General features: G+C 29.4%; 1 protein-coding gene across 2 annotated transcripts in view; it reads right to left on the bottom strand.

The window, feature by feature from the left end:
- The window catches only part of LOC111634001 (factor VIII intron 22 protein-like), a 70,211-nt gene that overhangs the window by 4,547 nt on the left and 39,742 nt on the right, over positions 1 to 25,922 (bottom strand). For both annotated transcript variants that reach the window (XM_023378670.1, XM_023378669.1), the window contains exons 3-9: positions 21,754 to 21,800; positions 13,288 to 13,360; positions 12,921 to 13,212; positions 10,698 to 10,755; positions 10,057 to 10,116; positions 9,900 to 9,991; positions 3,303 to 3,384 (exon numbers count right to left, since the gene is read on the bottom strand). In XM_023378670.1, coding sequence (XP_023234438.1) covers positions 3,303 to 3,384; positions 9,900 to 9,991; positions 10,057 to 10,116; positions 10,698 to 10,755; positions 12,921 to 13,212; positions 13,288 to 13,360; positions 21,754 to 21,800 — 704 coding nt within the window. The remainder of the gene's footprint in view (positions 1 to 3,302; positions 3,385 to 9,899; positions 9,992 to 10,056; positions 10,117 to 10,697; positions 10,756 to 12,920; positions 13,213 to 13,287; positions 13,361 to 21,753; positions 21,801 to 25,922) is intronic.

Genomic DNA, 25,922 nt, shown 5'->3' with positions numbered 1-25,922 from the left:
AGTATATTAAAAGTTGAATTAAAGAATACAAAACAATCTTTTTGTTCTTTTATTCTCATTCTAAACATCCTAGTAACACTCATTATGTCTATTATTCTTATGTTTAAGTTAGTATATCTGATTTCTTTTATGGAATAAGGAACTGCGTACAACTATTTCAATAAACAATTCTAAAATTTAAAAATGTTCTATTATAGTAAGGCAATGTTTAATCTACAGTCGACCCCCCTATAATTATGGTCCCTATAATTACGATTCCTATAAAACTACGAAAAAATTGCTACCGGTATCCGTAAAAAATAGTAAAAGTTCCCTAAAAACACCTCAAACGTCATTGGGCAGCTGAACTACTTTCCCGCCGTCCGTAGCGCNAAAATTTTTAAAATAATAATCGTCGCTATTGTATCGTTAAAAATTTGAAAATTAAGCCTCGTTTAAATACTGGCTCCCTTTCATAGTCGAATGAGTGTTGCCAGCTAAAACATGTAAAAATAATATTAAAGTAGCCAAGACATAGCCAAATATTGTAGTGTCACATCACTAGCGGGCATTTGAAATTTGCCGACTAGGGGGGGTCGGTTGATTGGGGGTTGGATAATCGAGGCTCTACTGTAATCAAATTCCCATAAAAACCTATAGTAAATCGGTAATTGGTTAATGAACAATTCGGATAAAGAACAAGGTCTTGGAACAGATTATGTTCGTTATCCGATCACCCACTGTACAGTCGACCCCCCTATAACGTGGATTCCTATAACAGAAATTCCTATAACGTAGCGAAAAAATTGTAGCAATATTCGTATAAAGGAACTCCTAAAACGTCGTCGCCGACTCGTGTCGCGACAAGATTGATAGAATCTGGACCAATAGTGGATGAGCAGCCGAACTACTTTCCTCCGCCCTGCGCTATGCTTTGGAGAGTTTAGGCGGCTAAAATGAGTTTGCTATCGTCTGTACAGTATTATATATAAATTAGGTACTGTACATATNGAAATACTGGTTGTTAGCTTTTAAAACTATTATGTAATCTGCCCCCATAGAACTACTGGTCATAAAGAAGGGGGAGAGATATTATCTGTCAACAAGGGCATTTTGACCTAAATGATTTACAATTAACAAATGTTTTTGAGTTATAGTATTACAGTACTGTATAGTATTTACAATATTTATGTATTAGAATAAATAAATTTAGTATGTATTATACAGTATTTCTTAGTAATATTTGTAACTTATAGTTAACATGTTTTATTGGAAAAAATTACTGTACTGTATAAATTTTTGGACAATCTGAGAAGCATCCCTATTCATTTCATAATACAGTGGGTGATCGGTTAACGAACAGATCAGTTAACAAACAAATCGGATAATGAACACTTTTGCGAAAGATTTTTATGATTGGACAACGAACACATGTTCAGATAACAAACACTTTACTGAACAAACATAAAAAGAAGCAACAGAAAATAATGAATACTGACTGATTTTCCCTTGTCTTCAGGTAACAATTTGAAACCTTTCGGAACGCGAGAGACGTCAACATCAACGCTCAACCCGATACTGATCAGATAGTATTCTTCCGAATTTTGAAACTCTCCCTTGTAATTCCAGCTTTTTGTTTACCTTTCTGACAAATAATTTTTTATAGCATTCGCGAGACTGTCAGACAGGCACTTGTTAAGTTTTGCGTCGGGGTTTATTTACGAAAGGTGAAAGTTTAACTGTCCCATTGGATATTCATTAACATTTTAATACCAAATTTCGAATTTCATCCAGACCTTGCATTTAAATAACTTTTTGTGGGCTAGTTGATTTCTGTTCTCTGAATTTTTGTGTTTTTCTGAACTTTTTATTTAAAAAAAACTGATAATATTATGGAACCTAAAAAGAGGAGTGTCAAGAACTGTGCTCACCGTAGAAACCAAGTAAGAGATAATAGCCAAGGTAGAAAGTGGGCACAAGATGTCTGATATTGCTAGGCAGTATGGCTTGAACAGGTCTACAGTAGGCACAATCTTAGCTATGAAAGATATACCAAAAAGTCTCAAGCTGCTAATGGAGTAATGAAAATCACATCTGAGAAATAAAGAGCATTTTAGAGCTCATAATGGAACCTGAAATTGACCTGACGACAGAAGAACTCCAAGAATTCTCAAATGAACAACACCAAGAAACTCAGCGAGATGTGTTTTCTTTTGAAAAAGAAAAAGATGAAAGAGGATCATGTCAACGTCTGCTACTAAAGATCTTTTGAAGAAGTGGAAGGATGTCAGAACAACGATCATCCAAGTGGCATTCAAACCAGAATAAGGTTAATGGGGTTGGGGATCTATACAATTACAATACTATTAATTACTTCCGAAAAATCCTGAAGAAAAGAGAAAAGCAATCAACATTGGACAGATTCTTTAACCCCCACAAACAGAAAAAAACGTGAGTAATAAAAAGGCAAGAATNCCAAAAAATTATATGTGTTTTGGAAATGTTGAGTGAAATTAGTCTAGAATCGGTTAATTTTATAGAAGAAAACCTTTCAAACAGCCTTAGTCCATAAACTTCACACGTGTCGGGCTGCGATTGGCTCATGTATTTAATGACTCCTACAATGTAAAATTCGATTAACGTGGAACGTATCTAAGCGTTATAGGGGGTCTACTGTATTTCTATTTTCTACCATGAAGTCTTATCTATCACTGGAGGTTGTTAGTGCTATGCTATATGAGATAATGTATAGTTTCTTTGTTTCTAATTGTACAAGGGCAAGCCACTACTAATTTGAGGTGAAGAGCATATAATTTAAATTAAATAAATTAAAAACATGATTAAAAAACTGCAGCCCAGCATTGTTACAATGTCATAAATAATTGCTTATTTTAGGAATTGCTTTGTTTTTGCTCTAAATAATTTCAGTTATATGCAAAGTAAGTGTCTGAAGAGAAGAAAAACTTTCAATCAATGAAAAGAAATAAAATTTCGTGTAAATTCTTATGGTGAATGACAAATATTGCTGTTTAATTTATGCCTTAGTGTCTTTACCAAAATTAATAAATAATAATGATAATAATCTGAATGTCAATTACCATGCTATAATTAAATTTAATTATATTGTAGCATAATTTTATAAGAGTAGATTAACTTATTTACAGTTGATCTAACAAGGCTTTCTTTTTACTATTTTATTGATTTATGTATTATGTAATACAAAACTATCAGTTCCATTACAGTGATCAGCATTATTAATACTGTATCTCTTAATTGTTTTAGCAATGTAGTTTTGTTTTCATTATTATTTAAAATTTACATACCAGAACTATCATCTTCAGAAGATTCCCAGGCATATTTTTCTAAAAGATGAGCATGTTCTGTTTTTAATTTTTGTGGAGGAGGCTATTTAAAAAAATGTTTTCAAATTTAATAAAGACATTCTAAATATTCAAAATTAAAAACAACTATTAAAATGATTTCAAATTTTCTATTATATTAAATTAAAAACTAAATTTATTATTATTCAATAAATTAAAATAAAACACCAATTCAGAAATCATGATTTAATTTATAAATAAAATAATTATTTTTATTGAATCTGCAGAAGTCTGCTATTTACTATATAACTGAATTAACAGAACTAAGTGAAAAAATAAAATAAAAAAATAACTGAAACAAAAGTATATTTTCAACAAAAAGGATAGAAATAGCAATGCTTTCTAAAATATCAAGAGCAAACTCATATAACTTCACATAAATGCAAATTGAGGAAACGGTAAAGACACATAGTTAAACAGAATGGAATCTATATAAATATAAATGAATAAGCATTGAAAAATATTACACATAGCCAATCAGAATTAGTGTTTCATCTAGGGCAATGGTTCCCAATTAGTGGTACGCATACCCCCAGGGGTATGCGAAACTGCATGAAAGGGTACGTGCGGCAATCTAAAATCAGTCAATTTAAAATTTAAATGCATGAGATAAAGCAATCAAAAAAATAATGGATGGACCATCAAAAATTCGGCAATTTACAACACGATGTCGAATGCACAAATTCGTTTATTTATAACTAAAAATATTCTCAAAATTTCATTTAAAAAAATGCATTTGTGACAATACCTAAGTGAAATTCTTATGCAAGAAAAAAAAATTGTACAATTAATATAATTTGTGTTAATTGTACAATTATCATTATCATCATGTCAGTGAAGCGGCAATAAAATATTTACTACCATTTTGCACAACATACCTCTGCGAGAGCAGATTTTCGGCCATGACAAACATGAAAACTAATCATCATCACTGACTTCAACTCAAAGATTACTTGAGACTGAAGCTGACCAAAAAGCAACCAGATTTTACAAAGTTGTGCAAAGAAAATCGTGCACATTTGTCACATTAAAATTAAATAACCTTATGTTATTTTCATTATTATTAGAATTGTATTTTAAAGGTAATAAATGTAAAAAAACTTATTCTATTTATCACTAGTTGTCCACCCACAGCTTCGTTTGCATTATATCGAATTTTCTCGTGGGAGTAAGATATTTTCTCGCAGTAAAATGTAGCCTATGTCCATCTCCAACATGTAAGCTATCTCTGTGCCAAATTTTATTAAAATCTGTTTAGATGTAAAAAGGTGACAGACAGACTTATCTTCAAATTTATATTAGTATGGATTAATATGAATTTCTGCTATAAGGGGTATGCGAGTTTGAGCTCTTTTTTTGAAGTGGTACGCAGGAAAAACTCATTGGGAACCACTGATCTATGGCATGTGATCTAAATTCTACCAATCATAACAGTTAAAAATCAAACTCTGGCAAACTGTAAGTGCTGTCATTATTTCTGCCTCACTTCCAAGATTTAATAGAAAATTTAAAATACAGCACATTTTGAACAAAAAGTTCATCGTAATCTGCATGTATTTTGAGGTAGTTATATATTTATTAAATATTTTCCTACGATATTTTCATGTTTATAGTTGTTTGATATGCAAATGATTTCTATTTTGAATGATTATAATGACAACAGCATATCCAGTTCCATTAGAGCACAGTTCTATTTTGTCTTTAAAAATTTACTTTAATTTTTTTTGGAGTAACTTTTTTAATTAAAGTTTTTAATTCTACAGTTTTTTATCCCAGTATCCATCTCACATATAGCAAATCAATGCAATTAATTTTAAATTATTCTTTATTTAATGAACTTAGGCACTGTCTATAAATGTTGTAATGCAGATATGGATGGGTGGCTATGCAGATAATTATTATGGTGAATTACAAGAAGGAATTGTTTATGAAAATATTACAAAATTCTAGGAAGCAACCCTTGGGCAACAGAATGATTCATTTTTGTTTCCAAAGAATGGTTAGCAAATTGTACTGTTTATCACTGCTTTGTACTGTACATAATTAATAAAATAATGTAATGTCCCCAAGCTGTTATCACTCCTTAGTACAATTAAGGAGATTGAACTAGGATATGCATTTTGTAATTGAAGTTGGGTATGTGGATGTGTTATGAAGAATTATATGGGATAATAGTTGGAAAATATAAAAATAGCATTGCATACAAGTAATTTTTGAATGTTTCCATATCCTGCTTCTCAAAGATCCTTATAATTATTTAACTGTAATGAAAACGAATACAATCAACATTGAAGCATAACAGGAATTTAATACAGACTATATCATGTATATATTAGCAGTGATTGTGATTGCACCTTGAATCTAGTAGTTGAACAAACACACTTTCCAGATAACAGTCCATCAGTTTTCACCTGATTTTCAGCTAAGCAAAACTTTGGGCAGAAGTGTGAAATACCCATTTGTCAATCAAATTAACTAATAAGTGCAAAATTCTACTAATGTCCCATAAAAACATCTCCTGAAGATTTTATAAATGTAAGTACCCAAAGTCTTTCAATAACATACTGTTTTTAATAAATTTTGTAATCTCCTGTCATTTTACGTATACAGTAGTTTATAAAAATGAAATTGATTCTTATAAGGAAAATCATCGAGAGTGGGAGATGGGAGATTTTCCCCCCATCCTGAAGAGAACTTAGGGAATATATTTCCTACTCCTATAAACTGATGCTATTTTTACTAACAAAAACAAAAACAAAAAAAAAACAAAATCTTTAAGGAACTGTTTTTTATTAATAAACAAACATTGTATGTATTTCATTTGTTCAAAAAGAAGACCTGCTGTATACCTAGTCCCCATACAAGTTTCCACAGCCACACTTATAAGATAAAGTTTGTTTTGTTAGCAAGATTACAATTTCAATATTCTGTGGAAATTTTGTCTTTAATACATATTGTGTTGCATTTCATGTCTTTAAGTGTTTGTTATAAATATAGTTAAAATGACACCTTATTTCTTCTTTGTGGCATGTCCAATTTTCTGAATGTTTCATTGCCATCACTAGAAGGCTCTCCTCCTTGCCTCATCTACTCGTTCTCATATCCTACATATTCCCATCAATTCATGTATGTTATTAATCCATAACATTATTGGTCTTCCATTGTTGTCTTTTTCTATCAATTTTACCCATTATGATGTTCTGTAATAATTCATACTTGTTTCCTCTGATTACATGTCCAAAGTATGATGTTTTATGAGACTTTATATAGGTCAACAGTTTCCTCTGTGAATCTGCTTTCTAGAGTACTATCTTATTTGTAATCAAGTTGGTCCAATTGATCTTTACCTTCCTCATCTTATAACATCTTATAATAAAAAGTTAAAATTTCTCAAAGTTGAATGAAAACACTACTACTATTTGGAATGTCATGTGTAATAAAATATAATAAATAATATTAATAAATTATTTAAATTAATTACAGTTAAGTTTTATTTAAAAGCTTTGACTTGAAACAAACTTTCATATGACTCTAAGGGCCTACTTTAACTAGTATAAGCAAAGCTTCTGCTTCTGGGCTATCTATCTTAGGGACAGCCAACAAAAATATTTTCTTTAACATGTTAATTGCTGAGACAAAACCAATTTCCCTTCCAATTTGACAAAATTTTTAAAATTTTTTATTTAATCATAATATGCATGTTAAAAGTGTCAAAAAACTTTTGCTGTTCCTTTTTTTCTGAAAAATGGAGCATGATGCTTGGTTTGTACCAATAAAAAATTTATATACAGAATACTAAATACAAAAGCAATGGATGAAATATATTCTTTGCAGTATACAATAAAGGTAAAAATAATAAAATAAATATGGTGGAACCTCTATATTTGTCATTAATCTGTTCCTACTGACCTAACAAATATGGAATATGATGAATATTAAAACAATTTTACTCATAATAAATAACTGATATTCAATTAATCAATTCCCATCCTGAAAAAAGGTACAAGAATAAAAATTATGTTGTTTGTAAAACTTTATCTTTATTGTATTAAATAAATACAGTATAATGGTAGAAGGGAAAGAACAGAAGAGATATTATTTAGAAGAAGACATATCAATTAAAACATTAGGCATTTCTAATTTTGATCATGGGGTCTGTTTTGCTGATGATTCAGTAGCACTCAATTTAATAAAGAACTTGTCCAGTGTTGTGTGTTTTGTCTGCTTTTTAAAGCTTTTCTGAAGTAGGCAGTTACATTATCATTGAATTTATTTGTATTTTGGTTGACTATAGCAACATTTGTGTGCCACTTTGGAGCAATTGGAACTTGGTTTCTTGCATTGATTATTTTTCAATAACTCAACAACACACGATGACTGCACAAAGCAGACTGATTAACTACAGCTAGCTAACATGGCTAGCTGATTAATGCGGGTGTGGAAGTGGCAATTGTGTAACACTGGAAGTGGCAATTGTAGTGCCACTTCCAGTGTTGGGAATGACGAATTTGGAAAAATAAAACAGTCATCAAAATGTGACGAATATCGAATATTACAAATATAGAGGTTTCACTATATATTACAAAATTAAATGCATAGAAGTATCATAAAAATGTCTTCTTTTAAATCTTAATGTCCTTTTTACACTTCGGGAACTAACTGTCCTTATGGCAAATTGACCTTCCTTTTTAGGCTACTCTTCCATTTGAATATGTAAAAAACAATTTAAAAAAATATTCCCAAAGTTTCGGCCAAGTGTGAAAAGGATGTTAAGATTTAAAAAAAAACATTTTTATGATACTTGTATGCATTTAATTTTGTAATGTATGAATTTTGTCCTGGCATGTTTTAATTATATTTTTTAAAATTGTAAGATAAAAATAAACTTTCTTTCTTATACACAAAGAATAAAATTTCCCCAAGTGATAATATAATCAAATTGAAAACAAGAGCATCCAAATATAAACATCTATCAAATCCCAATGCTTAGCAAATACACAACCACAATTGTCGTAAATTTAGCCAGAGTATTTACAGCAATTGTGGTTGTGTATTTGCTAAGCATCGGGCTTCAGCAGATGTTTATATTTGTATATCTTGCCTTGTGGGGGTATGCGATGGCTGACTGAGTGGCTTATGTCAATGTTTCTGGCCGAGAGTGCAATTGCATCCCCAGTCGGTACTGTATTAACCATCAATGATAATGTATTAGGCTTATATATACTGGAAGAGGAGGTTAGACCAAAGGTTTGAGTAGCATAACAGGCAATGCATCCACATGGTAAGCGGGAGTTACAGGTTCGAATCCCACTTTAGGATGATTCTTTTCTTCCGGTTTATTCTAAATTAATTAATTAAATATTGTAATTATTAATTTTAATACAAGATAGCACCTAACGCCTCCCTCTAGTGCCAAATTCTGTTGTAATTCCTAATTATTAATTCCAAAATTTAGCCAGAGTATTTATGGCAATTTTGGTTGTGTATTTACAAGAGCATCCTTTGCAAATTTGGTGAGGCTGCATAAAACACTCAAAGACATCTTAAGCATTATAGAATCCTATATTTGAGAAAGTCAATTAGAGGCTGGATTTATAATTGTGGTGCTTAATTTTTATATGAAGTTCTTAAAGATGAACCAAGATTTTTCCCACTACTCCAATGTCATCTTCCTAATTAATTGTAAAGACATTAACAGCTTCTTATGATTGAACTTCTTATGTAAACAAATTCTTATGAAGAGAGTATGTTTTAATGCTTAGTGAATAAAGATTACTTTTATCAATTGAACTTCGTCTCCTGATTAAAACAGACTTGGTTATAAGATATATTTGGATTTATCATCTGATAGTCTGAATTGAAACACCAGTAGGTTTCCTGCATTTAAACAATATAAAGTCTACCACAGTGTTTTAGTTTCTAAATCATTGCAAATATTCAACTTATTTGGATGATAATTATAAAAATTCAAATAAAACTCAATTTAGTTACTCTGCAAAAAGCATTACAAAGATTTTATTATTAAAAAAACCTTCAAACTTGATATTTAAATGCATATAATTACAAACAAACAAAATACACAATTTCCCTAAACTGATAAGAAAAAGCTAGTAATGATTATTTTTCATTAATTAATAAATATAGAAACTTATAAAAAGACTGTTAGTCAACTTTTGTTTATATTCTAATTTAAATGTGAAATCTAAAACATTGAATAAAATATAATAAAACAATAATATGGCTAATTCACTGTTTACAAAATTGGATAAAAATTATATTAATTTTATTAACATTATTGATAGTGTCTTTATTGAAAAATGTAAACTTTGTAAACTAATATAATTATTGTTATTGTTCTTTGGCAATGCTTGCATTACAAACAAGAACAAAATTTTCAGATATTGTATTCATCCAATATTCAAAAATGATTTGAAAGTTATCAGAATTGTAATTTCTTATATGATTAAAATTGCTTTATGAAATTATAGCTTTAGATTGTCATCTATGAAATAAAAGTATTAAATTAATTGTAAATCTTACTTGAAGTAAGAGGAGGAGGAGAACAGAAGTGACTTCACATTTTGACAAAATACTTGTATAAAACCCTAAGGGTTTATTATTGGAAGCATTACCTGAAAATGCAATTTTTAAATATTGAAAAAACTTTTAATGTATGTATTGTAATAAAGATGCCTACCTCTTTCTTTAGTTAAACTATACATTTCTGTTAAAACATTTAAAGCACCATTATAGTCTCCTATTAAGAAAATGAATTAGTAATTAGTTTTCAAAAAATGTACAATAAGTTTTATGAAGTTTATATATCTTTTAAGTGACACAAAAGAAATATAATTTAAAAATTTTAAATCATATTTAAACCAAAGTGCCAAATTTTTGGGCTGTTGTATGACTAAGTTAATGATTAGAAACTAATTAATTTGTATAGAGGTAAGCAGTTATTCTGCCATCCTTAGACAACAAATATTGTCAGACATTACAGGTCAAAGGTGCTGAAGTTGTCCCCAGTCAGTACAGCAAGTAACCAGAATGGTTATATCTAAATTAATAGTTCTGGAAGCAAAGATTGTATGGAGGTACAGATAGCATAACTGGCAACACATTCACATGGTAAGTGGGAGTTGCAAGTTCAAGTCCTGCTCCAAGCTGAATCTTTTCTCCCGGAAATTCTAAATTAAAAATTATTATATCATACTTATTAAAATNTTTATTAGAATTATTATGTCTTATTAAAATGATATGCAAAAATTGGTATGATTAATCTAAATTTTTATTAATGTTAATATAGGATTTTAAAAAATTTATTTCAAAACATATTACCTATTTCAATCTTGCATGTTGCAACATAATCAAGAGAATTTAAGTAACTCAAAGGACTCTATAAAGACAGAACATAATTTATGTTTAGAATTAATTGTATTTATTATCAAGTTAATGATTATACTATTATATTGAAAAAGTGAACACACTGTTGTGGCATTATTTTTACATAGTAGTAAAACCAGAGAATGAGCAAAAAAAAGCACTTATTACGATCACTTTGGGATTTGTCTACATTGATACAATAACCAACTAATATTAAGCAGATTAAGTAAGATTACAATTAATAAAAATTCTAGTTTATTGTCTGACATTAAAAGAACATATTAAAACTATTAAAATGTGTAAAACTTAATTTATCAATTTTCAAAAAATTATGCAAAATGAAACTGCAACTCTACAATTCATGATATTCACTCATTAGCTTTGTTTTCTCTCACTATATCTAGGCATATACAACTTGATGTGCTTATTAAACTTTAGTTAATAAGGACATCAAGTCCATAAACCAAGTTTCATAATTAATTTTTTAACTTATATTTTGTGACTGTTAATTCTAACAACATTAAACAACTGCTAATATCCTGATTACAATAAGAAGATTCTACTGTATTTTTAAATCTATAAATACAGTAGAATCTTCTTATTGTAATGTATTGAGATTTACATGTTAAGGAATTTAGTTAGTTCGAAATACAGCTACTTCAAAATTTGGAGTGAAAATTCTCACAAGACACCTGCTGTTTACCTGCAGTTTTTCATATTATTATTATTATTATTAATTAATTAATGAAAATAGCATTCTGTATATGTAGCCATATCATGTTTCCCTAATAAATTACATCAGTTGCATGGCATTTGGCATATTATAAACAGAAATATGTAAATATTGGATAATTCAAAACTTGATAATTCAAAGTTACAATTATTTCATCTCTTCAATTTCAAACTAACAAGGATTTCCTGTAATATTTTCAGATATGTTCATCATCCATCTTCAGGTCTTTTTAGTAGAACATTCCAATATTCAAAAACTTTAATATCATTTCCAATCTTTAAATTTATAATTTTACAACAAACTTTACAAAGGTTCAAAAAAAATATTAAAATTATTTTGAATTTCCAGAAGGAACAGTACAGTAGAGCCTCGATTATCCGACCTAATTGGGGACTGGGGTTGGTCGGATAATTGAAAGGGTGGATAACCGAAAAGTATGAAAAAATCTATTATTAGTGTAGTATATTATTATATCCCATGTAATTGTAATATTAGTATATCGCTATTAACCTACTTTGCGTTGAATTTTCATCGATGTTAAGCCTAACAAAAATTTTTTAAAATAATAATCATCGCTATTGTATCGCTAAAAATTAGAAAGTTAAGCCTCGTTTAAATACTGGCTCCCTTTCATGGTCGATCCAGTGTTGCCAGCTAAAACACGTAAAAATAATATTAAAGTAGCCAAGACATAGCCAAAAATTGTAGCGCCACATCAATAGTGGACATTTGAAATTTGCCGACTAGGACGGTCAGTTAACCGAGGGGTCGGTTGATAGGGGGTCGGATAATCAAGGCTCTACTGTAGTTGTTTTTCTATGCAGTGTGATGTTTGAACATTTGTAAAGTTTATTGTAGGATTATAAATTCAAAGATTGGAATTTGTATTTGGTAAAGTGTTTAAATATCAGAATGTTCTGATATAAAGACCTGAAAATGAATGCTGAACATATCCAAAACCATTAGTCAGAAATTTAATAAATTGTGCAAGGTTTTAAAACACAGTGTATATTATCTTTTTTTTCTCTTCAAATTTAATTGTACAGATGAAACGATGTACATTTGCTGGATTAAAATAATTCAACTATTACAAATATAAGCATCTGCAGAGAGAGTATGATGGAATACTTGCCCCTCCCTGAGATTGAGGAAAAATTCCACAAATTATAATTGTAAAAGTGATTGTGAGATACATAACCTTACAGCCTCAACCATGGGATGCTTTGATGAATACTGTATTCTTTAATTTATTTGTGAAAATCTAAAACGAAATAAATATTTATGTAAAAATTTATTGGTGTAATTATATGTGTCCAGGTTTTGCCTCCCCTGAAAAATTTTCTGCAGACATCCTTATTATAAACATTATTATTTAAAGATAAGTTTTTAATTTAAAGTGTTCATAAAAATATTAATAAAATATCTAATATAAAAATTTAACTTACAGCACATTGAAGATCTGCTGCCCTTCGAAAATGCTGAATAGCTTGAGCAGTTCTTCCAAGTAAACGAAGACATTGACCTACTTCTAGATACAGAGAAGCTGCAAGTGAAACTTTATTATTCTCTAAGTATACTTTAATGGCATGACTATAGCAACTAAGAGCAGCATTCAGATTTTCATCAAAACCTGGACATAAAAGTTTATGATTTTGTTCTTCAGTTTCAAGAAATAATTGTGCAGCTTTAATCAAAGAACGAGTTTCACCAACATAATTGCCCAATGTATGTTCACACCTATAAAACAAAAATAATGTCATTGTATTTATAACCAAAGTAAAAAAAGATAATTAAATCTAACAATTAAATTACCTTGCTACAGCTAAGCAACAAAATGCAGCATAATGAGGACATTCTTGATTTTCTAACTCTTTTGCCAAGGAAACTAATAAATTTATTTAATATAATTAGAAAATTAAAAAAAGAAATAAATAAATATGCTTATTTATTCATTTAACTTAAAAATCAAGAATAAAATCACAAAATAAAATACATAATTTTTATTTTATTGATAAATATATATTATATAGGGTGTATTTTTTTATCTTGAGATATTGAAATAACTTAATTAGATCCCATTATTTTGGAAAAAGGTATAAACAAAAGTTGAGGGGTCAATCAATTGGTGACCTTCAAGGTCATTTGGAAGTCAAGTCTGTTTTTTTTCAATGGGAACACACATTTTTGACCCCAGAAATGGAAAGAGCAGGAAATTTCACAACCGGATGTACCTTTCACCTTACTGTCAGGTCAAAGGTCAAGATTATTTTAAGGTTAAAATTATAAGCTTTCTCTAATGGGAAATCATACTTTTTATTACTGGAATAGGCAGGGAGATAAAAGTTACATTTACATGGAAACAACAAAAAATTTCACATCAGCCATGAACTTGAGTATCCCAAATTTGACCTCTGAAGGTCGTCTCAAGTGTGATTATTGTAAGCATGGCTCACTAAATTGTAAGCATGGCTCATGGCATTAAAGTGGAAGGGCATCATTTTGAACATTTGTTATAAAATTTTCCTCCAAACAATGGTAAGAATTAAAGTGACTCACCAAAAACAAACACCATGATAGTGAGAGGCAAGGAGATTCACTGAAAATAAGCACCTCAAAGGAATCAGAAAACTACTACATCCACATTGTTACTCCTTTGGTAGTGCTAAAAGTAGTGAATGCTTTTAAAGTTCAAAGTAATAAGGTTATGAAAAAATGTAACTTTTATTTCCTTGCCTATTCCAGTAATAAAAAGTATGGCTTCCCATTAGAAAAAGCTTATAATTTTAACCTTAAAATAATCTTGATCTTTGATCTAGACAATAAGGTGAAAGGTACAGTACATCTGGTTGTGAAATTTCCTGCTTTTTCCATTTCCGGGGTAAAAAATCTGTGTTCCTATTGAAAAAAACAGACTTGACTTCCAAATGACCTTGAAGGTCGAGGTCACATATAAAGTCACCAATTGATTGGCCCCTTGATACCCTACAACTTTTGTCTATACCTTTTTCCAAAATAATGAGATCCAATTAAGTTATTTCAATGTCTCAAGATAAAAAATACACCCTGTATACTGTATTATGAATTATTTTAGATTAAGGATAATTGGCCAAAGGTAACACTGAGGCCTATTATTACATTTATGTGTGTATATATAGCCAAAATAGCTAAGCACTATTCGTGTTTAAATTTTCACTTTTTATTTTTAATAAAAATTAATATTCTATGAACTAATAAACTAACTGTTCTACATAATCTGATGAAATAAAATTTCAATGAAATACTTTGAAAGGATATAAAAATAAAACTTTAATATTTAACTATTGATAATTAAGTTTAACAATAATTTTATATTACCCATTTTTTTGGTTATTCTTAAAAGATTTGTAAAAATTCATTTCAATATTAAGAATAACTAAATTAACAAGTCTCATTTCTGTCATAACATTCCTTAAAGTATATTTATCAACTTTAATTTAGGAAAACATTTTTCTCTATTGGCATTTGAAACCATTAAACAAAGATATATAAATATAATAATATATAAATAATAAATGTAATTTCAATGTCAGGAAAAGCTTGAACTAAATTATTTCCTTTTAAATAGTAATACAGGTAATTTAAATTTAATTTTTTAGTTTGTTCAGTTTTCTCTTTTATATCAATTTCACATTTTCTTTAGTTGAACTATGCTGTTCTTGTAACTGAATTTCTAAATCAATTTTGTTTTCATGGATGTCTTTGCTTTCAAATAAAGATTTCATTCCACTGTATAGTTATTCCATAAACAATGATTTTAAATACACAAATTCATTTATTAATTTCTCTTCATTTAAATCTTCTTTATAGATTTGATTTTAATTCATGATTATCTAAGTAAATTAAATTTTCCGAATACAGTATCCAAATCTCTGATAAATATCTTCATGTACAATTGAACAAAAATTTAATTATTATGCACAAATATGTAATTAAGCATAAAATGGTGGTATTATATATCAATAACAGCAAAAATAAAGAGAAAAACTTTATCAATGACATTAAAACAAATTTTAACAAATAAACAAAACACAACACATTCAAATATGAGAGTACTTTGGCAAAATATAAGATTGCCATCAACAGGCAAATCAAATGTAGAATGGCAAAGAACAGAACTTGAAAATGTTGGAATAGAACATAAGTTTGAAAATAACATTAAACATAAATATTAATGAATACTTCAATATGTAATCGAATCAAACAATCATTATTTTCTAAGAATTAGCACATCCACAGACTTCAAAAATACTAGCCAATCAACAACTTTATTTTATCCAAATGCATTTTGGAAATTACAATACTTCCCTCCTCAGTTGGGTTCTCTTTCATACAAGTTAAACAAGGCACAAATACTTTTTGATACGCTCTCACAATTTTTCAATGTTCTCATTATTTTGACTAATTTCACATTAAAAACATTTTTTCTGTGTTCTTTTCATTTCCTCCTCATAGTTGGTAGTTACCTATATTACTATTTGAAAGGAAATAATTTAGCACAATACTCCTACTAAGAGTATTAGTGAAAGTAGTTACAATGGTGAAAAAATTGAAAAATTGTGAGAGAGTATCAAAAAAGTGTTCATGCCTTGTTTAACTTGTATGAAAGAAAACCCACTGAGGAGGGAAATATTGCAATACAGTAGATCCCCCTATAAGACAGGTTCCTATAATTACGATTCCTATAAGATGGCGAAAAAATTGTGGCGTTATCCGTAAACAACGGTAAAAAAACTCCTATAATTACGTAAAACGTCATCGGGCAGCCGAACTACTTTCCGCCATCCAGCGCCACGCTACGAACAGTTTAGGTGGGTAAATTGAGTTTAGTATCGTCTGTACATATAATTATATATAAATTAGGTACTGTATATATAATTATATATTAACTTAATTTATTGTAACTTTATTATAATTATATATATACTTTTTGCCGTCCAGCGCCATGCTACGGAGAGTTTAGGCGAGCTATCGTCTGTACAGTATGTAAATTAGGTACCGTAAGTCTAATACAGTACTGTAATTTTATAAATGGTGTATTAATTTGGCAACAAATTAATACACCATGCACTTAACATCAATTCAACATCATTCATCACTCAACAGGATTGCAGCAGTAGCATAATTATCAATTTTAGCGTAATTTTAAATCACATCTGACAGAATAAATTTATTTGCCATAATCCATAATTTTAATATAAATTTGCATTATTTAGTTTTCAATATCCATTTTGCACATAAAAGTAAATAATGTACTCATATTTGCAATGGCAGTAACAATCCAATAATGAAATTATTTAGTAAATGTGGATTTTATTTTAAGCTGTGTCACATTGTGGGAATTCCCTAATATTTGTTCCCCCTCAATAATTTTTCAACATTTTCATTTTGTTGAACTGAAATCCCTATTAGTCTCCTGATTAGGTATTTTGTTTCAGATGCTGTCAAAATGAAAGTAAAAAACTTTGTCAGTCATAACTGGTCTTGCAGGAAATCCTGTTACACATTTTCTTGTAAAAATAAATTAGTTCTTGTGGAAAGCATTTGCTCCAGGTACAGACTGCTTTATGAATTTGGCTAGAAATCTTATGCTCCTAGGTTATACCCTATAGTCTATATTCTTAGATGTTACATTTAATGTATCAACTCAGCCTCTCCACTAATGATTTTGAACTATGAGTTCTTAACTATGAGTATACCTTAGCTTCAAGAATGTCATTTCATAGCATTCACAGGACAAAAGGCATAAAGGAAATCAGATAAGGTCATAACTCTGTTGGTATAAATTTCCATAAAAGACATGAAAATGTATCATAGCAATGGTGTCATCTATTAGCTGCATTATCATCACATCTGATGATAATTCAGCTAATGATGTTGCCAACTCACAAAAGCAGTTATGCTGTTCATTTCTTTGGTCATCTGAGCATCATTCAGACTACAAAAGAGATTATCAATGTCAAAATGTTTGCAGCCAGACTTATAAACACTGATAATTTGTATTCTGAAAGATATAGTGTCGACCAGGCAAATAAACCTGAAAGATCTCAAACTAGTCAGCCAGCAATGAATTAAGTGTGTGATACAGTTTGCAATATTTTTATAATTGGTTTGTGATATTTACACTTCTTTATATATATTTTTTGTTATCTAATAACAGATCATTTTAAATTTATTCTAGTTCTGTTTTTTTAAGTTCCTTATGAAGGTATACAAAATCTTAAAAACATTTAAAAATATATAAATTAAACTTACTTAAAATACTCAAACTCCAGCAGAAACATGTGATATTAGCATCATAACTAACGTTTTTGGAGTTCTTATGCCTCTATTTTCAGGTTCTGCAGTCATTGGAACACAGAACAAATTTTTTTCAATGTACATTGAACTTTTTAAAAAGTCAAACTTCACATGCTGTTTAAAATTTAGCACTTATATGTTACTATTGTTCAGTTAGTGCTAATGATGCATTTGCTGTGTGATATTTTAAATAGCACAGGAAGTTTGTCTCTTTAAAAATGTTTGATACAAACATAGGAACATCATCATATATACAAAAAAATTTTGTTCTACATTAAAATGACTGCAGAACCTGAAACTGGAGGCATAAGAACTCTGAAAACATTAGTTCTGATGCTAATATCACATGTTACTGTTGGAAGTTTGGGTATTTAAGTAAGTCTATTATTTCTCCAGTTAAATAGAGGTTATTTATATAATATCTAAATTAGCTGTTTAAACTTTTTAATTAGATTTTTTAAAGATTAATGAAATAAAAAAAATATTNATTTGAAACCATTAAACAAAGATATATAAATATAATAATATATAAATAATAAATGTAATTTCAATGTCAGGAAAAGCTTGAACTAAATTATTTCCTTTTAAATAGTAATACAGGTAATTTAAATTTAATTTTTTAGTTTGTTCAGTTTTCTCTTTTATATCAATTTCACATTTTCTTTAGTTGAACTATGCTGTTCTTGTAACTGAATTTCTAAATCAATTTTGTTTTCATGGATGTCTTTGCTTTCAAATAAAGATTTCATTCCACTGTATAGTTATTCCATAAACAATGATTTTAAATACACAAATTCATTTATTAATTTCTCTTCATTTAAATCTTCTTTATAGATTTGATTTTAATTCATGATTATCTAAGTAAATTAAATTTTCCGAATACAGTATCCAAATCTCTGATAAATATCTTCATGTACAATTGAACAAAAATTTAATTATTATGCACAAATATGTAATTAAGCATAAAATGGTGGTATTATATATCAATAACAGCAAAAATAAAGAGAAAAACTTTATCAATGACATTAAAACAAATTTTAACAAATAAACAAAACACAACACATTCAAATATGAGAGTACTTTGGCAAAATATAAGATTGCCATCAACAGGCAAATCAAATGTAGAATGGCAAAGAACAGAACTTGAAAATGTTGGAATAGAACATAAGTTTGAAAATAACATTAAACATAAATATTAATGAATACTTCAATATGTAATCGAATCAAACAATCATTATTTTCTAAGAATTAGCACATCCACAGACTTCAAAAATACTAGCCAATCAACAACTTTATTTTATCCAAATGCATTTTGGAAATTACAATACTTCCCTCCTCAGTTGGGTTCTCTTTCATACAAGTTAAACAAGGCACAAATACTTTTTGATACGCTCTCACAATTTTTCAATGTTCTCATTATTTTGACTAATTTCACATTAAAAACATTTTTTCTGTGTTCTTTTCATTTCCTCCTCATAGTTGGTAGTTACCTATATTACTATTTGAAAGGAAATAATTTAGCACAATACTCCTACTAAGAGTATTAGTGAAAGTAGTTACAATGGTGAAAAAATTGAAAAATTGTGAGAGAGTATCAAAAAAGTGTTCATGCCTTGTTTAACTTGTATGAAAGAAAACCCACTGAGGAGGGAAATATTGCAATACAGTAGATCCCCCTATAAGACAGGTTCCTATAATTACGATTCCTATAAGATGGCGAAAAAATTGTGGCGTTATCCGTAAACAACGGTAAAAAAACTCCTATAATTACGTAAAACGTCATCGGGCAGCCGAACTACTTTCCGCCATCCAGCGCCACGCTACGAACAGTTTAGGTGGGTAAATTGAGTTTAGTATCGTCTGTACATATAATTATATATAAATTAGGTACTGTATATATAATTATATATTAACTTAATTTATTGTAACTTTATTATAATTATATATATACTTTTTGCCGTCCAGCGCCATGCTACGGAGAGTTTAGGCGAGCTATCGTCTGTACAGTATGTAAATTAGGTACCGTAAGTCTAATACAGTACTGTAATTTTATAAATGGTGTATTAATTTGGCAACAAATTAATACACCATGCACTTAACATCAATTCAACATCATTCATCACTCAACAGGATTGCAGCAGTAGCATAATTATCAATTTTAGCGTAATTTTAAATCACATCTGACAGAATAAATTTATTTGCCATAATCCATAATTTTAATATAAATTTGCATTATTTAGTTTTCAATATCCATTTTGCACATAAAAGTAAATAATGTACTCATATTTGCAATGGCAGTAACAATCCAATAATGAAATTATTTAGTAAATGTGGATTTTATTTTAAGCTGTGTCACATTGTGGGAATTCCCTAATATTTGTTCCCCCTCAATAATTTTTCAACATTTTCATTTTGTTGAACTGAAATCCCTATTAGTCTCCTGATTAGGTATTTTGTTTCAGATGCTGTCAAAATGAAAGTAAAAAACTTTGTCAGTCATAACTGGTCTTGCAGGAAATCCTGTTACACATTTTCTTGTAAAAATAAATTAGTTCTTGTGGAAAGCATTTGCTCCAGGTACAGACTGCTTTATGAATTTGGCTAGAAATCTTATGCTCCTAGGTTATACCCTATAGTCTATATTCTTAGATGTTACATTTAATGTATCAACTCAGCCTCTCCACTAATGATTTTGAACTATGAGTTCTTAACTATGAGTATACCTTAGCTTCAAGAATGTCATTTCATAGCATTCACAGGACAAAAGGCATAAAGGAAATCAGATAAGGTCATAACTCTGTTGGTATAAATTTCCATAAAAGACATGAAAATGTATCATAGCAATGGTGTCATCTATTAGCTGCATTATCATCACATCTGATGATAATTCAGCTAATGATGTTGCCAACTCACAAAAGCAGTTATGCTGTTCATTTCTTTGGTCATCTGAGCATCATTCAGACTACAAAAGAGATTATCAATGTCAAAATGTTTGCAGCCAGACTTATAAACACTGATAATTTGTATTCTGAAAGATATAGTGTCGACCAGGCAAATAAACCTGAAAGATCTCAAACTAGTCAGCCAGCAATGAATTAAGTGTGTGATACAGTTTGCAATATTTTTATAATTGGTTTGTGATATTTACACTTCTTTATATATATTTTTTGTTATCTAATAACAGATCATTTTAAATTTATTCTAGTTCTGTTTTTTTAAGTTCCTTATGAAGGTATACAAAATCTTAAAAACATTTAAAAATATATAAATTAAACTTACTTAAAATACTCAAACTCCAGCAGAAACATGTGATATTAGCATCATAACTAACGTTTTTGGAGTTCTTATGCCTCTATTTTCAGGTTCTGCAGTCATTGGAACACAGAACAAATTTTTTTCAATGTACATTGAACTTTTTAAAAAGTCAAACTTCACATGCTGTTTAAAATTTAGCACTTATATGTTACTATTGTTCAGTTAGTGCTAATGATGCATTTGCTGTGTGATATTTTAAATAGCACAGGAAGTTTGTCTCTTTAAAAATGTTTGATACAAACATAGGAACATCATCATATATACAAAAAAATTTTGTTCTACATTAAAATGACTGCAGAACCTGAAACTGGAGGCATAAGAACTCTGAAAACATTAGTTCTGATGCTAATATCACATGTTACTGTTGGAAGTTTGGGTATTTAAGTAAGTCTATTATTTCTCCAGTTAAATAGAGGTTATTTATATAATATCTAAATTAGCTGTTTAAACTTTTTAATTAGATTTTTTAAAGATTAATGAAATAAAAAAAATATTTTAAGATCATATATGAATTATTTAATTGTTACTTCAGTAGTAGTATTATTTAATTTTAAAAATATTATATTTAATTTTAAAAAATATATTAAAACAAGATTAAATACTTCAGTAAAATAAAATAGATCATACCAAATTCTTCACTTGCTTCAGCAACATTGGGTTTTCTTAAAAATTTTCTAAAGAAAAAAAATTTATGAAGTACAATATTTAAAAGCATTTTTATTTGAGAAAAAAAATCATACAACAAAAATATAAGAAAAAAAGCTGTTAATTAAACAAGATATTACATATAATTAAGGAATTATGCAATAATGGAATGATGTAAGTATATTTTTTAATAAAATTATTTAAAAAAAACAAGAAGTGTTTAGTATACCCAATGATACCCAATACATTATATCTAATGGTAGTATGTAAGCTTAAAGTTCTGAGATACTATATAAAATATGTATAATAGTCTTTCATCAAAGAAAATGAGTACAAATTATTTATTTAAAACTTACTCTGATGTTTTTTTTTATTGCAAAGAATGTTATAATCTATATTTTAAAGCCTTCAGATTGTTCTTGAAGAAATTAAAAATTCATTTTGATGTAAATATTTGATTTCTTATTAAAAAAACGAAAAGTTTTATCTTTTATAAAGTAGAAGTCTACTTCGTTAATATTTTTAGAGATTCGATTTCTTCCATCTTTAGAAGACAATTATTTTCAATTTGAATATCTTAGTTGTCATGGAGGGGAGAACTGTCTGACTCGAAGGGGGAAGTAGTCTGGCCCAAAACATAACCATTGCCATGATTATAGTTATGATTTGTTAGTTTCACTAGAAAGATTTCATTTTCGGTAATTACATAGTTATTCCACTTTTTCTAATTTCTAAATCTCCCTGGATTTTGCCAGGGACAGCAAAAGCAGTACGTTGGTGATAACCCTTTCCCCATATGAAAAGTCTATTGATTTGGTCTGAGTGTTGCATGCTAGATTTGAAACTAGAATTGTAATTGAAATGTTGGTAGTAAAATGTGATCTAGCCATAACCAGACCTGTTTCTACAGCCTTGCACTGAAACTTGCACCAGTTTTCATCCACAGTTCTCACTTGTAACATGTTGCATCCACATGATATCTCTCTTACAAAGATAGGTCATGTATAGTTGGTTAATCAAGGACTTTGACAAAACTAAGCTCAAACAATAGAGACTAATGAGTGATAAGAAACACTAGAATATTAGCTACAACTGACCCAGTCATTATTTTTTTTAAATCGCATCAAAAAATGGCTGGTCACGTAAATTACTTAAAAAAAAGTCAAATTTCACTTTTTCTTAAGTACTTCACTGGCAGCACACTGTATTATCTTATTCTCATTGTTTTCAACAAATTACATTCATTGCTTATTCTCAAGAACTCTTAGAAAGTTTCTTATAACTCTTCTCAGCTCTTAGAAACTCATTAAATTGTGAAAGTTCCTTTTGAAAATTCTAATTCTTGAATAATATGTGATTCCGCACATGGTTAATTCTAACAATACTAATATTAACTAAAAAGAGCAAATAAACAAATAAAAGGATGCCTAGTGTTCGTTTAACTGCACTTTATCATGCTTAAGTAACAAAAATGTAGAATGACACTGCTTCAAAACAAGTACAATACTAATATTAATTAACAAAGATATGCCCATATGTTTTCCTTTGTCACATGACTAATTTTTCTGACAAAGTTCAAAATCATTCTTGGAACATAGTCTTGTTCTACAGTGACCATTATATCTAATGGTAGAATTGTCAGATTTCTATGACTAGATTAAAGAATACTTAAAAATTATTACAGTGATACCCTGAACTTACATGATAGGTGGGACCGAGCGATAACCGCATAAGTCGAATTCGCATAAGTCGGGGTATAATTCCACAATTTGTGTAAAATCCAAGTCAGATGTATGTAAGCTAATAAATGTTCTCATTAATCTTATCTCGTCTTTTGATTCATTCATGGTTACAAGAAATCACCATATAGAGTCTCTCAAGTCTCCGTAGATATAACAAACACAGAAATAAATAACACAAAATAAATTGTAAGTATGTCTCGATTCCGCACGACACATCCGAACATGTAAGCTGAACAATAGTGTGGGGGGAGTGAGTAATCAAGAGCTGCGTGCCGCTCAAACAAAAGATGAATCCACGAGATTTGAAAATCGCGTAACTCCGGGTTTGTGTAAGTCGGGGTAGCGTAAGTTGAGGTATTACTGTACTGTTACCATGCTCCAACTTTTACTCTTCTCTGTCCCATCCCAAAAACAATAAATAAATAAAATCAAATAATTTTTTAATTACTTACTAAGCATTTTGTGAGAATCCGAACTTTGTTCATCAACATTATCATACTTGTTCGATAATTGTTGTCATCTACTACCTGAGAAAATCTCTAATTACACTTTCTTGACACAAAAAATGATGCATTCCTGTGATCTGCTGACCTCTTGACTGGTCAATATCGTAATATCGTGCTAGTATCGTAACTGACAGCCGAAAAGTCAGTTGTTGCCTGTTCCTCTAGGACTAAAGTCTTCAAAATTTCCTGTGTCTGTGCCAAATTGTACTCGATCGGATTTTCACCCTTGATCAATGACGCCGGTGAGGATGAACTTTCCCAATAATCTTGAACCAGACTTTCCCGATCCAGAACTTTCCAATAATCTTCCAGAACGATAATGGACTCCTTAGTCTCAACGAAATCTATCATCACCTTGTAAACATCATCAACTCCAGATATTTATCGATTCACAAACCAATGTAAACTCTCTCTCTCAAGAAACACAGAGGTCTCTAGACTATTTATTATAACTCGTTTAACAATATATAATATATATTTTCCTTTACAAATAAACGGTTATTTGTTTTGTTAATGTAGTATCTGTGTGCTGAACGCTGTGTAGTACCTGAATCTGAACGCTCACTCACATGGCTGCTTGCATGACCCACTTTCTAATCCAAACTGATTCACTGTCATGGCTTCTGTGACAATCGGGACACAGTGGTGTCATTCTGACAGGCATTGAAGAGGTGCCGACCCTTTGATCACAAGTTTTAAAATATCTTTTTAGATTTTGATTTAAAAATTGCAGTTTTCATATAAACTATAAATATTTGCAGATAATTTTTGCTTATATAATAATGTAATAATATTTGCTTACATAAATTTTAGTTTACCATATACACTAAGAATTATTGTGGATCTATTTTTTAAAATCCATTTGAGATGTGTTTTGTGTCATCCTAGTATATATTGTCGGTCAGTGTTATCGTGTTCGTCATGTTAAAAAAAAAACTTTTTGTTTTCTTTCGCTTCGGATTTATTTCCTTTTTGTGTATATGTATATATATATAGTTTTTGTATACTGCCGATGTGGTTATTGTATTGTAAAAAAAAAATTTTTTTTTCAGTTTGTTTTTGGGCGGTTTTTGTGTGTCAGCACGGTGTAGGTGGGGGTGGTATATATATGGTGGGGAACCAGCAATTCGGCATTCTGGTTCTTGGTGTTCGAGTGGAAGGTGCGTTATACGAGTGTATTGTGTGGACTCTTTGTGTTGACCGCCACGTGCCAGGCCTACACCAACTTCCTGTGTTGTAATCTGGACTATATTTTTGGTATATAAATTTTGTTTGATTCTGTATTGTACTCGTCTCCTCCTTTCGTGGTAATCTTTTTTATTCATCCCTGCGAATATCATCCTACAGATATTCGCAGATCCCACAGTTTATTCAAGCCTGTGGAGCTATTTGAACCTGTGGGTTAGCTTTTTCAAAATTAACAGAAAATACATCCATACTTGTCACCATATTAAATAAATAAAAAATGCTATTTTCAGAAACCAAACAAATTGTTTTTAACCAAAAATGTTTTCGTTCTTTTATAAGAACATCTTCAGCAGAAATTCTTTTTTCAAATTGCAATTGTTCTTATAAAAAAACAAAAACGTTTCTGATTAAAAAACAATTTGTTTGATTCCCGAAAATATCATTTATTTATTTATATTTTTAAAATTAGTTATTGTATGTGTTGAAGTGAGTGGCCACAGGACTCATTAAATAAAAATCAAAAAATAATTATGAAAATTTAACATAGATGACAAGAAATATAATGCAATAATTTACACTATTAGTTTTGAATAGGTTGTTTACAGTAATCTATAGCTTATAAAATGTGATTTGAATAAACCCATAAGTGCATTTATATGAGCTTGTAGGATAATTTAAACCTGTAGGCCTAAGTGTATATGGTAATTTAGAATTT

Source organism: Centruroides sculpturatus, unplaced genomic scaffold, assembly GCF_000671375.1.
Source record: "Centruroides sculpturatus isolate CEXI.00-Female unplaced genomic scaffold, Cexi_2.0 scaffold826, whole genome shotgun sequence".
Taxonomy (NCBI): domain Eukaryota; kingdom Metazoa; phylum Arthropoda; class Arachnida; order Scorpiones; family Buthidae; genus Centruroides; species Centruroides sculpturatus.
The sequence above is the reverse complement of the archived record's forward strand: the minus strand, read 5'-3'. Positions and strand labels throughout refer to the sequence as shown.